The sequence below is a fragment of the Pseudopodoces humilis genome, chromosome 4, assembly GCF_049639895.1.
Source record: "Pseudopodoces humilis isolate 2021_Gansu_Grassland_sample_001 chromosome 4, ASM4963989v1, whole genome shotgun sequence".
NCBI lineage: Eukaryota > Metazoa > Chordata > Aves > Passeriformes > Paridae > Pseudopodoces > Pseudopodoces humilis.
In genome coordinates, this window is record NC_142203.1 from 13,283,859 (window position 1) to 13,297,506 (window position 13,648).

General features: G+C 41.5%; 1 protein-coding gene across 1 annotated transcript; it reads right to left on the reverse strand.

Moving 5' to 3' along the window:
• Positions 1 to 11,129: 11,129 nt before the first annotated feature.
• LOC148184445 (endogenous retrovirus group K member 8 Gag polyprotein-like) lies at positions 11,130 to 12,452 on the reverse strand. Its single transcript, XM_088054611.1, is given in 1 exon segment — positions 11,130 to 12,452. A coding segment is annotated over 1 exon segment (1,323 nt).
• Between the last annotated feature and the right edge of the window lie 1,196 nt (positions 12,453 to 13,648).

The window sequence follows — 13,648 nt, forward strand, 5'->3', positions numbered from 1 at the left end:
GATTGTGGGTGCGGGGGTGGAGTTAGAGCAGCGGTCTTGGGCAGAAAAGGCATCCGCAGGGGAAGGATTTTGAGGAGCTGAGAAGGAGGTCCCTAGTCGCATTTTGACTCTTTCCATCTTGGGTGTCCAGGCGATAGCACCATCTTGGAACATTGTGAAAGGCTCGCAAAGGGAAGGTTCCAGGGAAGGTATCGGGTTAGGGGTAACTGACAGACCAGGTGATCAACACTTTTCTTGCTGATGAAGGGTTTCAAGGATGGTGTGGAAAATGGGGAGCATGCAGGGTGCAATGGAGTCCCTCTTTATTGACAAATCATATAATTTAAACCCCCACTGAGTCCCAAAGTTTGGTGGTGCAAATTTTATCAGCAGAGCCGTCTGGAAAATTTGTAGAAATCCAGCTCACGATAAATTTCAATTCCTCCTTTGAAAATTTCTTGTCCTGATCCACTGAAAATTAATTTAAAATGTCCATATACACTCTTTTGTACCCGAGACATACAGCCACCCACATCTCTCTCTCTCTCTCTCACCACCTTAGGGAGAAAAGCCACCAGAATGCACAAAGTTGCTAAAGACTTGAGCCATTATTTTTTTTTTCAAGGCAAAGTGGCAAAATGGGCTGTTAATGTCCCATGCTTCCCCAAAACCTACCTGCAATCCTCCACAAGTGAACAAAACAGTTCACAGTCGTCCTCGATGCCCCTGGCTGAGGTCCCTTGATATCGATGACTAAAACTGTCAGGCCCCAATATGGAAACACACAAAAAAAAAAAAAAATAAAAGGGGAGCACCTTCTGGTCAGCAACCCCAGCTGACTGAACCGACACAGAAAACCCTGACTATCAGGGTCCCTGTTCCAGGCGCCACTTGTTGCAGTGAGGGTGGCTGTGACAAATCTTTAGGTCTCCTGATTTCAGGGCAGAGGGTGATGAGAGAATAAATAGGAACGGAAGCAATGGTTGGCACCAGGAAAATAACACTTCAATAAGGAATAAAAGAAAATAGGGATGATGCCCAAAAGCCGAGCAACAATAACCAGGGGGAGGTCTGTGGGGGTGACCAACCAAAGACTAGAACTAAGGAAGGCACCACAGTATATAACCTTAGGGGACAAACATTCTAGTAGCCTAACCACATGGAGAGCAAGAAGGTAGTAAATCACCTGGAAGAGGACAGATTATAAAAACCTCTATCTGAGAAAATAAGAGACAATAAGAGTGAAGAGGGAATGGGAAAGGAGAAATGGGAAAGGGGAAGGGAAAAGGTAAAAAAAAACAAAGAGGAAAGGGAAAGGGAAAGGGAAAGGGAAAGGGAAAGGGAAAGGGAAAGGGAAAGGGAAAGGGAAAGGGAAAGGGGAAAGGGGAAAGGGGAAAGGGGAAAGGGGAAAGGGGAAAGGGGAAAGGGGAAAGGGGAAAGGGGAAAGGGGAAAGGGGAAAGGGAGAGGATAAAGTCCTTGGAAATTCTGATTTTATCTAAAGGACATTTTCTGAAAACATACATGTTTGCTACAATACATAGCCCTTTCCCACCTGCTTTAGTTTTCTAGCTCTTGATAGTAACTAAACCCAGTCAGTTTTAAAATAGATAAGAAAAAAATTAGTAAAAAGTTTTCCTTCAAGACCAAATATCTGCCAAAGACTGAATGCTATGGTTAATGGCTTTTGAACATTCACAGGAATGATCAAAGCATTAAAGTAATTAAACAGGACTCTTAGAATCCAGCAGAAGTCGCACTATTAAAGAGATTAAATAGAGATTCACATTGTACTGTGTGTTTTTATAGTCTTGAAAACAGAGGCTCAATAATAGTGTTTCATGCACACCCAATAACATAAAAAATAACAATAAAAAGCCCATGCCTTTTTGTCCTGATAAGTATTTGCTGCAGCAGCCACCTTTCTTATAAGTAAGGATGTGTTCAAAGGCCTTTTTCCCCTTTTCTGTTGAAAACTGTTTCATATCCAAAAAAGGATTAGTCCCATATGCAGTATTTTCTTCATGTCAAGGAACAGGCTCAAATCTCCAGGCAAATATAAAAGGATACAAGATTTTAACAGTATGTAAGTTACAGTGTCAATGACTCTGACTTGAATTCAGTTTTGACTTCTGAAGAATTTAAAATCTAGCCGAGAATAACACAGCCTCACCTTTCCTTAATGATATGTGAAAGGCCAGAACAAGAAAAGAGAATTTGACTTACTCTGCTAGTGCTTGTTGAAATCAATATGTGTCTCATTAAGGACTTTTGGATTTGGGTTCTTTATCCCTTTGAACTGAAGATTGATGAGAGGGAGGCTAGTTTTTTCTCGTTCGGTCTCAGTTGTTTATTTTTTCTTATCAGCATTACAAGGTACAAGGAGCTATGTGCACTATGATAGTAAGGGGTAAAATGGCCAACAAAGATCTTCTTCAAGGTCTTTTATATGTCCATTTAGCCAATTAACAGGTGCCAACTAAATTATTTTTCTTACTGACCCAATGACCCAACACCTGTGTGCTGCACTGCGGCATTTTCTACCCAATCACCTACTACTACCCAAAAACCCCTAGGAGAAGAACATGAAGAAGAAAGAAGAAGGACAAGAGACAACACCCTAAATCCTCCATCTTGTCTCTTGTTCTCTAAACTACTTTTTCACCCAGTGATTTAAAAAACTTTCTAATCTACACACTTACACTTTTCTTATCTAACTTTAGCATTTGTTTTCATGTATCACCATGAAAACATGCTCATGAATTTCATATTATATGAAATTCAGTGTTTTTTTGAACTCTAGAACTAAGTATTAAAAACAAGGGCACACAATCTGTATCTCAGACTCCAACAAATATGTAATGGGAAAATATTTCTGCTAGGGAAGGAACAGTTTAAATCACATGAGGGTCTCTTGCCTTGGTAAGCTCTTAGCCCTCTGTGATACATTTCACCTCAGTGCAGACTTCAAGTGGCTTGTTGTTTTCTTTTTCTCCCTCCAAAACACCAAGGGATCAAAATTTTTGGTAAAAACAAGACTTCTACTCTCAATCAAAGCCAAAGAGAAGCTCTTCAGGGCTTCTTCCTAGATACAGGTAAAATACTCCAGTGATCTCAAACTTTTGGCACCAGATTCTGCTCTGGAACACCACGTCTTTCTTGTAATCTGAAAGAGGGAACAAATCAAACCTCAAGAGCTGGTCCTACCTTTAAAAACAGCATTCCTCCCACCAGAAACTTCTTTTCCTGTGATCTGCAATCCCCACTGTTTATTACAATAAAATACTTATTTTTATTAGGTTTGCATATGCTTTTAAGAGCTTTAATGCCTTTTTATCTATATATGTTTAATACCACTATCTGCTTATTACAACATTCCAGGAATCCCTTTTGACTCTTCTCTCCATATTCCTGCAGAAGGTCAGGTCACTCTGGGTTTTATACCAATAAAAATCCAGGTTGCTCAGATGCTAGGCATGATGGGCAAGCACAATTTCTCTGCTGACACAGAGATTGAAGACAAACCCCTCTCTTGTTGCTGGGAAACAAAAGAAAGGAGGCCGTTTCTACCCATTGGAAAGTCTCTGCTTACCCTGAAGGACTCTGCTTCTTCCTTTCCTCAGCAGCTGGATGCCAAGAAGCACAACAGAGAGAGGGGTGGTTAATTTGTCTGACAATTTAACAACACCTGTAAACAAGAGTTGACTCTGTCAATAACATCTCTGCCATGACAAGTCCTTGCTGAGGATCAAGAGCTGTGTCACTTGTGTTTAGTTTGCCTCGAATTAATGGCACGGTGGGTTTCCATCCTGCAGATATGGCCCCTGTGACAACAGTCTGCTCAGCCTTTGCAGGGGTGTGTACCCACAGGGACAGTGTTGCTCCTGCCAGCAGACCAGAGTTTGTTCTCATGTCAAAAAATCCAGGCAAAAGTGACTTCTTAAAGTAACATTTTCCTTTTGCTCTCAAACCAGAGACTTCGACGTATGGTATAATAGAAACAAATATGTTTCCCTGTTGTCTATCAGGATGGGTGTGAAGTCCCACCACACCCAGATAGCACGGCACTGATTTCACCTCCACTGTGCAAATGACTCGCAAGAGCAAGTAAAGTAAATTCTGTGCTGGAACAGTGAAGTTCTGTCACCCTAAATCAGAGTGATGCCTCAAGGGTTTTATACCAACTTTGCACCTAAGTTGGTGCTAAAGAAGTTTATACGGTCCAACATAGACCTAAGGTTTGCACAGCAGAGTTTAGGCTGACAGCTAAGGGAGCATAAATTAAATGGTCTTTCCAACCCAAAAGACTGATGAGAAATGTTGGTATTCCTGCTCTCCTTCATTGTTTACAGTATAGCAACATATTTTATGAGATTTTGGAGTTGTAGCTCTGAATTGTGGCCAGATTAAGACACATGAATGGTTGTGCATTTTTAATTGTGGAGGTCAATATCAGTGTAGCTGCTTCTGATAACACAAAAAGCTCTTTCAAGATCCTTCTTAAAAGAAATGTCTTTTCATTCTTAACTGCACAGCCTCCTCCAAGATGTACAGCAAAAAGGTTATCTGGATTGTCTTTTCACAATAACAGGAGACTCCCCCTTTAATCAGCCTGGATTGACAATTCTCAGCTGTATTAAGGAATTTCACTTAGAGTCTGCTGTAAATAAGTGATTTCTATGCAATCAGGTTGAGAAAGGACAAACCTGAATTAACAAGAGTGGTGTTTGTTAGAGACACCATTACTCATCGCACACTTTAAACAACCCATACCATCAAGCCCAAACCTAATATGGCTCCTTGTTAAATATTTCTGATGGATTACATATCCCCGTGTTGTTACCGTTGAAGATGAATAGATCACGCGGACACAGGTCGAGGTGTGGTGAAAGAAAGAGAAAGTTTATTTTTCCTCCCAGGATTTATAGGCTTTTGACCATGGCCAGGGATTGGATGGTCAGGATAACACTTCCTCCACTGCACTGGCCATGGGAGATGCCCATCACAAGACGTGTAACAGAAAGAATGTACGCATATCTATGTTTACAGTTACTGTCCTGGGAAAGTCTTTAGAAAACTATGTTAGCAAGCTCAGAAGCTGAGTTTTCAGGGCGACACTGTGTGAAGAGGGAACGAGGACTTAAAGCCAGTATTTATGCATATATAAGCATTGTACGTGAACACTGCATATTCAGAATGAAAACCAAATATCACCTGTACAGGGGAAACACTGCAGTTACATGAATACACTTCTGCCATCAGATTCACAGGCAGCTTAACTGATGAGTTCAGCGGGAGAAATGCAACACTCAATATGTATGATCAGCAAGTCTCATTTATTGGTAACTCTAAAACCACTTATAATTAGGCATCAATAATTAGGCTCATACATAGTGCAAAACCAAGCTCATTATTGGATATTTCATTTAAGGTCAACTCCACCTAATTCCACATTCCTGTGATCGCTCATCTATGCTGAATTCACATTCTTCTGATCACAGCGTCCTGTTCTCAGTTAACAGTTATCACTAAGGTCTTCCTAACTTTGCAACATCTCACACTGACTGTACTCTATTGTCTAATTCTTTCCCAGCTAACTGCTGCATGGGAACGTGACCTTTGCTCTCTAGCCATTCCTCTATAATTCCCCTGTTTTCTTTTTGTACTAACAAAACTGTAGAAGTAGCCTTCTTTACCATGTTTTGCAAGCATTGCAGTATGCAAGGAATAAACAACAACACAATCACAATGATCAATATAACAACAATTGCCATTTGTGCCAAATTTTTTAACCATCCTGTGAGACCTAGGGATTGAAACCATTCCTCTAATGGATTTGTTTCCATGGTTAATTTTTTCATATTGTTCTGTAGTTGTTGAAGACGAGCATGAATAGACACTGAATGGTCAGAAAGATTCCTGCAACACATCCCATCAAAATCCTCACAGCCATGGCCCTGTGCTAATAGCAAAAAATCAATAGCAGCTCTATTCTGCAATATAGCATGCCTAACACTGTTCATATCCAAAAGCAAATCAGACAAAACCTTTGATGTAATGTTAAACTGTTTTCCTGTCCAACATGCCAGTCGTCGTAACTGTGTTAAGGCTTGAGCACTAGATACTCCAGGTGTAAAAATAGATGACACAATCACTGTAGGACATTCCCAAAGTTCAACCTGATCTTTGCATTCTGGCCCCAGTTGGAACACACTTTGTTCGTAACCTAGTTCTATTGGCTCCTAATAGTTGCTGTATAGTGGGTGCAAACAATGTCAATTTTCCAAAATAACAAGGCCCTCTATAAATGTTTGCTGGCAGTCCTTGCCATGCACGATCTTCACAAATTAGAAAAATACCAGGTGGTAATTGTAGAGGTGTACTGCTAGAATTTACTTTGTGAGACCAATTGCCACAGTATGCATCATTATTTTGCAAATATAACAAACTTTGTGGAGAAACATTTGTACTATTTGGCCCATGAGACTTTTTCGCATGATTGTTCCTAGTCCAATTGACAAAAGTTAAACAATAATTGCTAGGGGCTGAACCTAACACTCTTAACTCTTGTGGTTCTGACCCAGTAACATTTAAACCTGTAGCAATGTACCAATTTTGAGCACCAATGGGATTTGCCGGAATTAAACCTGTGTCACAGATATTGATCATGAATTTACCTGATGGAATTTCACATAATGTTTTGTTTGCTTCCTTGGGTGTTTTCCAATTCTTTGTCCAGTTTTTAAACATTGTGGCATTGAGTGAATCATCTAAAGGTGCGCCCACTAAACAAGTTTGAAAAGGATCTGAAGGGGTAGCCATTGAAAGGCAAAAATTATCCTGTCCAGTTTGATTAGCCCACGTTACCCACATATTTTGTCTCTCATCCATGTCAATCAAAAACCCTTCATTTCCCTTTATCATGGTAAACCACAACAACAACCTGATCAGAGATAGTCCTTTAAGGACTTTAAAAGGATTGTGGCAGCTCAGCCAGCATCTTGGCTGGATCCCATGTGAGATCTTGCTTCCCTTTTTTTTTACCCCTCTGCCTCGCCTGTCGATTCGGTTGCTTTGAACCACGGGGTGTTCCATCTTCTCGGCAGCAGGGATAACTTTCAGGGAAAGACCCTTTTTCTCGAGACTGCCGTTTTAAGAATTGCTCCCAGTTTTTATTTTTTACCCCTGGGATATCACACCTGACTTGTGTAAGTGTCTTATGACAACGTATTGTGGTTATTTCAATAATATACGGTAAAAGGGTATTAGGATGATAACAACAATTTTCTGGATTTATCCCAAAAGCATAAATCTCCCACCATCTATCAGATCCTTTTTCAAATTGTCCTGTTTGCACACCTTCCTGTAATGCAATCTCAGTCAAATTTCTTTCAAAGTTGTAACACTCTGTACAAATCCTTCTTGGGGATCGACCCCACTTAGAATGCATCCACCACTTTTCTTTACACACTTTACAAATGTAACATACAAAAGGATAACATTCACAATTTGGTACTGTACACAAAATTTTCATGTGAGAGTTCATCAGATCCCGTCTCTATGTTGATGGTAGAGAGCGAGAAGTATCTGCTAAATTTTCTGGATCAGCTGAAGGTAAATCACTGGGATCAGCAGGTTTAGTCCATCGGCTCGGCACCCAGACAGGCCCTGTGGGGGTAGACACACAAAGATAACCACGTCCCCAGTATAGTACCTTGCTAGGACCTCCCCACAGTCCTGTTTTTGGATCCTTATAGCGAACCCATATCGAATTTTGAGTTTTCTCTGCTTCAGCTGCACTATGACGTATTGCTGCAGGCAAATCACTGTTTCCAAAAATACAGAGGAAATTTAAAACAAATAAACAACGCAATAATCGTTCTTGTGGATCTTTGATCTCCCTAAATTTATTCAGATATTGTTTTAAGGTACCATTTGCTTGTTCTACTATTGCCTGACTCGTGGGGGAATGTGGAATCCCTGTTATGTGCTTGATTCCCCATGATTGCATCACCTGCTTAATTCTACTACTACAAGAAGCAGGTCCATTGTCTGTTTTAATAGAACGTGGAACTCCCATGACTGCAAAACAACTTACTAAATGTCGCTCAACATTCCGTGCTTTCTCACCAGATTGAGCTGTAGCCCAGATGTAATGACTATAAGTATCGATGGTGACATGCACATGTTTAACTCTCCCAAACTCTGTAACATGAGTAACATCCATTTGCCACAACTCATTAACCTGTAATCCTCTAGGGTTTACCCCAAGACCCAATCCACTGCCTTGATTATGAAAACTACAAATAGGACATGCTTTGACAATAGCCCGAGCCTCCTCTAAAGGTATCAGAAACTCCCAATGGAGACCTTTTGCATTTTGGTGAAAAATGGCATGAGCTTCTCTGGCTAATGTCTGTGGTGGGACAGGGCTATTTTGTGACAATGAAACCAATTGGTCTGCCCTAGCATTTCCTTCTCCTAAACCCACATCCCATTTGTGGCTAGGAATATGGATAATAGCAAAGGCAGCAGTCCTCAACTTTACTGCTCTTTGAAGCTGCAAAAACAGTTAATATAAACGAGGGTTTTTTACTTCCTTAATGTCTGCATTTTCAATACGTTCACTCACTCCTGCAACATATAAAGAATCAGTTACCACATTAACAGGACCCTTAAACTGCACCAAAACCCAAACAACAGCGACTAATTCCAGAGTTTGTAATGTATCCTCCTTTTCAGCTGGAATAATATGATGATTCCATTGTCCTTCTGAATCTTGCCATGTAGCAGCAGCTGTACGAGATTTCTTTCCAGCATCAGTGAACACAGTTGATGCCCCTGGTAATGGCACAAATGATCGTTTGGGCTTTTCAATCCAATTCTGCTGACCTATCCATCGTAGTGGTATTCGAGGCACTTCCTCAGTACTGACTACACTGCTGTTGTCAAGCAATGCTTCTTGCAATGTGGAGCTGTGAATTAAATACCAATCTAAAGTGTCCTTTTTTATTGGTATCTGAATTTCAGCTGGATCTGCACCCATAATTTGCCACAATCGCTTCCGCCCTTGTTTTATCAAATTTGCTAAAATTTCAATTTTTTGAATTAAGGTATGTCTCTGTTGTAGTGGTGGCAACAACCACTCTAATACCCATATCTTCCCTGTTTTCTTTTGTTGCTGTGTCAGGGCACCGATGAGATGTTGAGGTCCAAACCATACAGTAAGATTAATGTCCAAGTCTGGATCTCGCCTACAAACAACACCTGTCTGGATACAGTCCGTTATTTTATTGAGAGCTTCTTGTTGTTCACTGGTGACCTGTATAGGTGCTGTAGGATCGGTACCTTTTAACAAAGGTCGTAAGGATTGTAAAAGTTCATTAGGAATACCCACAACAGGTTTAAGCCATTGTAAATCCCCTAGCAATCGCTGAGCATCATGAACAGTATGAAGTGATATGTTTAATGACAGTTTCTGAGGGGCAACATACTGCTCAGTTAAAGTCCACCCGAGATATTCCCATGGGGATGACAGCTGTATTTTCTCAGGTGCAACAACCAGTCCATTCTGAAGTAGTTGTGTTTGAATGTCTTTAACTTGTTTATCTGCAAAAGGCTGTGACTGAGCAAAAAGAATATCATCCATATAATGATAAATAATAGTTGTAGGCCATCGAACACGTAGCGGCTGCAAAGCATTATCAACATAAAGCTGGCTCAAGGTAGGAGAATTACGCATACCCTGTGGTAAAACTGTCCATTCAAATCTCTTGTCTGGTTCTGCTCGATTTAATGAAGGCAAGGTAAAAGCAAATCTGCAAGTATCCTGTTCATGCAGTGAGACAGTGAAAAAACAGTCCTTTAAATCAATTATTAACAAGGGCCAATCTTTTGGTAACATTGCAGGATTGGGCAAACCAGGTTGTAGCGCCCCCATTGGCTCCATTTGTTCATTTACTGCACGTAAGTCATGCAGCAATCAATATTTCCCGGATTTCTTTTTTATAACAAAAATAGGAGTATTCCAAGGACTTGTTGACAACTTTAAATGTCCTTGTTGATATTGTTCCAGCACTAATTGATGAGCTTGTTGCAGACTTTCCCTTTTTAAAGGCCACTGTTCAACCCATACTGGTTCCTGGATTATCCATTTAAGTGGGAGTGGGAAAGTCCAAACAATGGCCTCTATTCCAAAGGGTGCTCATTGGTCAAAATAACACCAAGTTGTGACAAAATATCTCGTCCAATTAGACATTGAACCTTGTCTGGTAATGGGACAATTGACAAAACAGAACTGATGACCTTCCCATGTTGATATATTTTATATATTAGTAAAGGCCTGTCTGCACAAACCAGCCTTTGAAATAAGTCGTGATATTAAGGGCTAAAATCCTTGAAACTTGCCTGCAGAAGAGAGAGTAAAGCAAAACAATATTCTTGTGTGTAGGAGAAAAAATGTAAACTGTGTGTGTTAGCCAATAGTAGCTTGCTCTGCCCGCAGACCCTGTAGAACCCTATAAAAGGTGTGCTAAAGATCGAAATAAACGGCGTTCACGATTACTTCTGTGAAGACTGGTGAATAAGCTGGCGGTTTCTCAATATTCCCATCTAATTGAATCTGGATTTGTGGAGACCTTTTTGCTAAAGTTAAGCCTCCCACCCCTGTAACAGTAACCATACTAGGCAACAAAGGCCATTCCTGGGGCCAATATTGTGGAGCAACAATACTTGAGTCCGCCCCAGTATCCAATAGTCCTTCTAATTGGTGGGATTCTCCGTTATAATTGAGAACAACTGTTCGCTTGGGTCGAGTGTTTAAGTCCAGAGTAAGTAATGTAAGTCCTCCTGTAGAACCAAATCCACCTGTACCCCGTGATTGATTTTCCAGTGGTGTCAATTGATGGTAGTGGCACCAATTGTGCAATTTGTTGTCTTTTATCAATTCTGGCTGATGGTGCCAGTGTATATGCCATGATATATATTTCACCAGAATAGTCCACATCAATTACTCCAGGTAAAATAAACAGTCCCATTAGACTAGCAGATGAACGTCCCAACACTATTGCACCCACAGCTTTTCCATTTATTACCACTGGTCTAATAATTCCCGTGGGAATCTTGTAGGGCTGTGATGTCAATAAATCCACAGTCACTGAGGCTGCCAGGTCCAGGCCGAGGCTCCCTGCTGTGGCAGGCTGGAGGGAAGTTGCACTGATGTTCCGGCAGCTGCTATTTGTGTCTTGGCGCGGCGGCTCCTCGCACTGGCTTTCCCGTTTCCCGATCTCCGGCGGCAAGCACTGTCAGCGTGGGTATTGGACCGACACTGATTGCACCAAACAGATGGTACAGTACATTCCTTCCGAATATGTCCAAGGTTGCCACAGCGAAAACATTTGAATCGGGAGGCTGGAATCCTGCCATTGTTGGTTGTAGCCGCTTGTAGGGGTGCAAGAGCTGCTAAAACCTGACTCTGAGTAGATGCTAGTTCTTTAATTGCCTGGACTAACATTGCCTGTGAGCCCACTGACATATTAGACATCCTCTCTAATGCCTCTTCAATAGTCCAGTTAGCATTTAAGGAATTTAAAACTGACCTGGTTGCTGGATTACAATTTTGTAATGCACATTGTTTTACTAATGCTCCTCTCATATATTCAGGAACACCTGCCCGCTCTATAGCTGTAGCTGCTTTATCAATAAATGCTCCAAATGGCTCATCTCACCCTTGTTTAATACCCATATAAGATGGAATACCTCCTGGCTCCTTAATCCGATCAAATGCAGCTCGCACTAACTGCATTCCTTCTCTCAACTTATCTGGTCCCAAAATAGCTTGTGCTTCCACTTGACTATATGCTCCTAATCCCATAAGTTCTTTCAAACTTAGCCCATGCAGTGGATCACCTGCCTGTCTTTGCACATTTACACTTTCTTGACAATAAGCTTGCCAGTGTGCATTAAACAACAACTGCTGATGCTGACTAAGAATCAATTTCATAATACTCCTACAATCTGCATGCAACAAAATCTGTGTACCCCACAAATAATCAATCATCTGTCTAACCGGTTCACTGGTCACTCCAAACTGACTGGCTGTAGATTGCAACTGTGATAACCATTTCCAATCTAAAGCTGTAATTTGAGCGTGTATTCCTCCCCCTTGCATCGGTGCAAAGGTTATGGGACATGCTACTTCCAATGCAGCGTCTGCTATTTCCTGATCTCCCTCTTGCAAAATATTCCGTGCCAACGTAGCCCATGTCTCCCTTCTTTCCCGTGCAATAGTCTCACCTAACTCACGCCCTTCCCCAGGGACAGATTTATTTCCCATAGGGGAGGATGGTAACGCTGCCGAAGGCTCCATTCCAGAATCAAGGTTAGTAGGTGAAGGAATTAGAGATGGCACAAAAGGATTAGCAGCTGCAGCAGGGGTCAGTGACTGCGTGGGGGGGGTCAAAATTACTGTATTCATGGCGGGTGACAATGGACACTCATTAATTCTCTCTAATAATCTATTTTTTGACATAGCTGCAGATGCCTTTGTGGCAGCTGCCTGTTCAGCCTGATACTGCAAAAGAACATTATGAAATGTCCGTCACAGTTTTCCCAATTTTTTAGCAGTTCTATCATCATCTAAAGTAGCTTCCCACAATTTATCTCCAAATTTTTGCCACTCACTTAATTCATGGACTGTATGGGGATTCTGAAAACAACCCTGAGCATACCCATAAGCAAGAAGTCCAGGAAGCTCCTTGCGCAAATCAAAGTCTTTCACCTGTCGCTTTTCTAAAAAGCAGGTAAATAAATCATATGCTGCTTGCCTTTCCATCTTACCGTCAGCGTGCGCTGTTGCAGCCCCTACAAGGTTTCGGCAGCACATTAACGCAGGACTCTTCTATTAGGTCGCCTGGGCGCGGCAACGTTGCTTTTGATCAGGACTCTCTTGTGAGGTCACCTGGAACGCGGCACAGCTGTTGCTTTTTGCCGTCCTTGCTGCGGAGGACCCGTCCCCTGACACCAACTCCCTTGGCCGACTCCTTTTTAAGGTCCCAAAGGTTCCAAAGGTCCCGAATGTCCCGAATGTCCCAAAGGTCCCTAGGGTCCCAAAGGTCCCTGCTGTTTGGGCGCCATTTGATGAGTTCAGCGGGAGAAATGCAGCACTCAATATGAATGATCAGCAAGTCTCATTTATTGGTAACTCTAAAACCACTTATAATTAGGCATCAATAATTAGGCTCATACATAGTGCAAAAGCAAGCTCATTATTGGATATTTCATTTAAGGTCAACTCCACCTAATTCCACATTCCTGTGATCGCTCATCTATGCTGAATTCACATTCTTCTGATCACAGCATCCTGTTCTCAGTTAACAGTTATCACTAAGGTCTTCCTAACTTTGCAACATCTCACACTGACTGTACTCTATTGTCTAATTCTTTCCCAGCTAACTGCTGCATGGGAACGTGACCTTTGCTAGCTAGCCATTCCTCTATACTTAACCAGCTCTGTGCTTGGTTATTGTGCAAATAACCTGTTCTGGCATCTTTTGGGGCACTGAACCAGGGAAAGTCACAAATAAATACTGCAGGACCATGAAAATCTGTCCAGATACAAACTAGTCTCCAACAAGTGACTACAGAAACCTCCAATAATGTGGTGGAGGGACC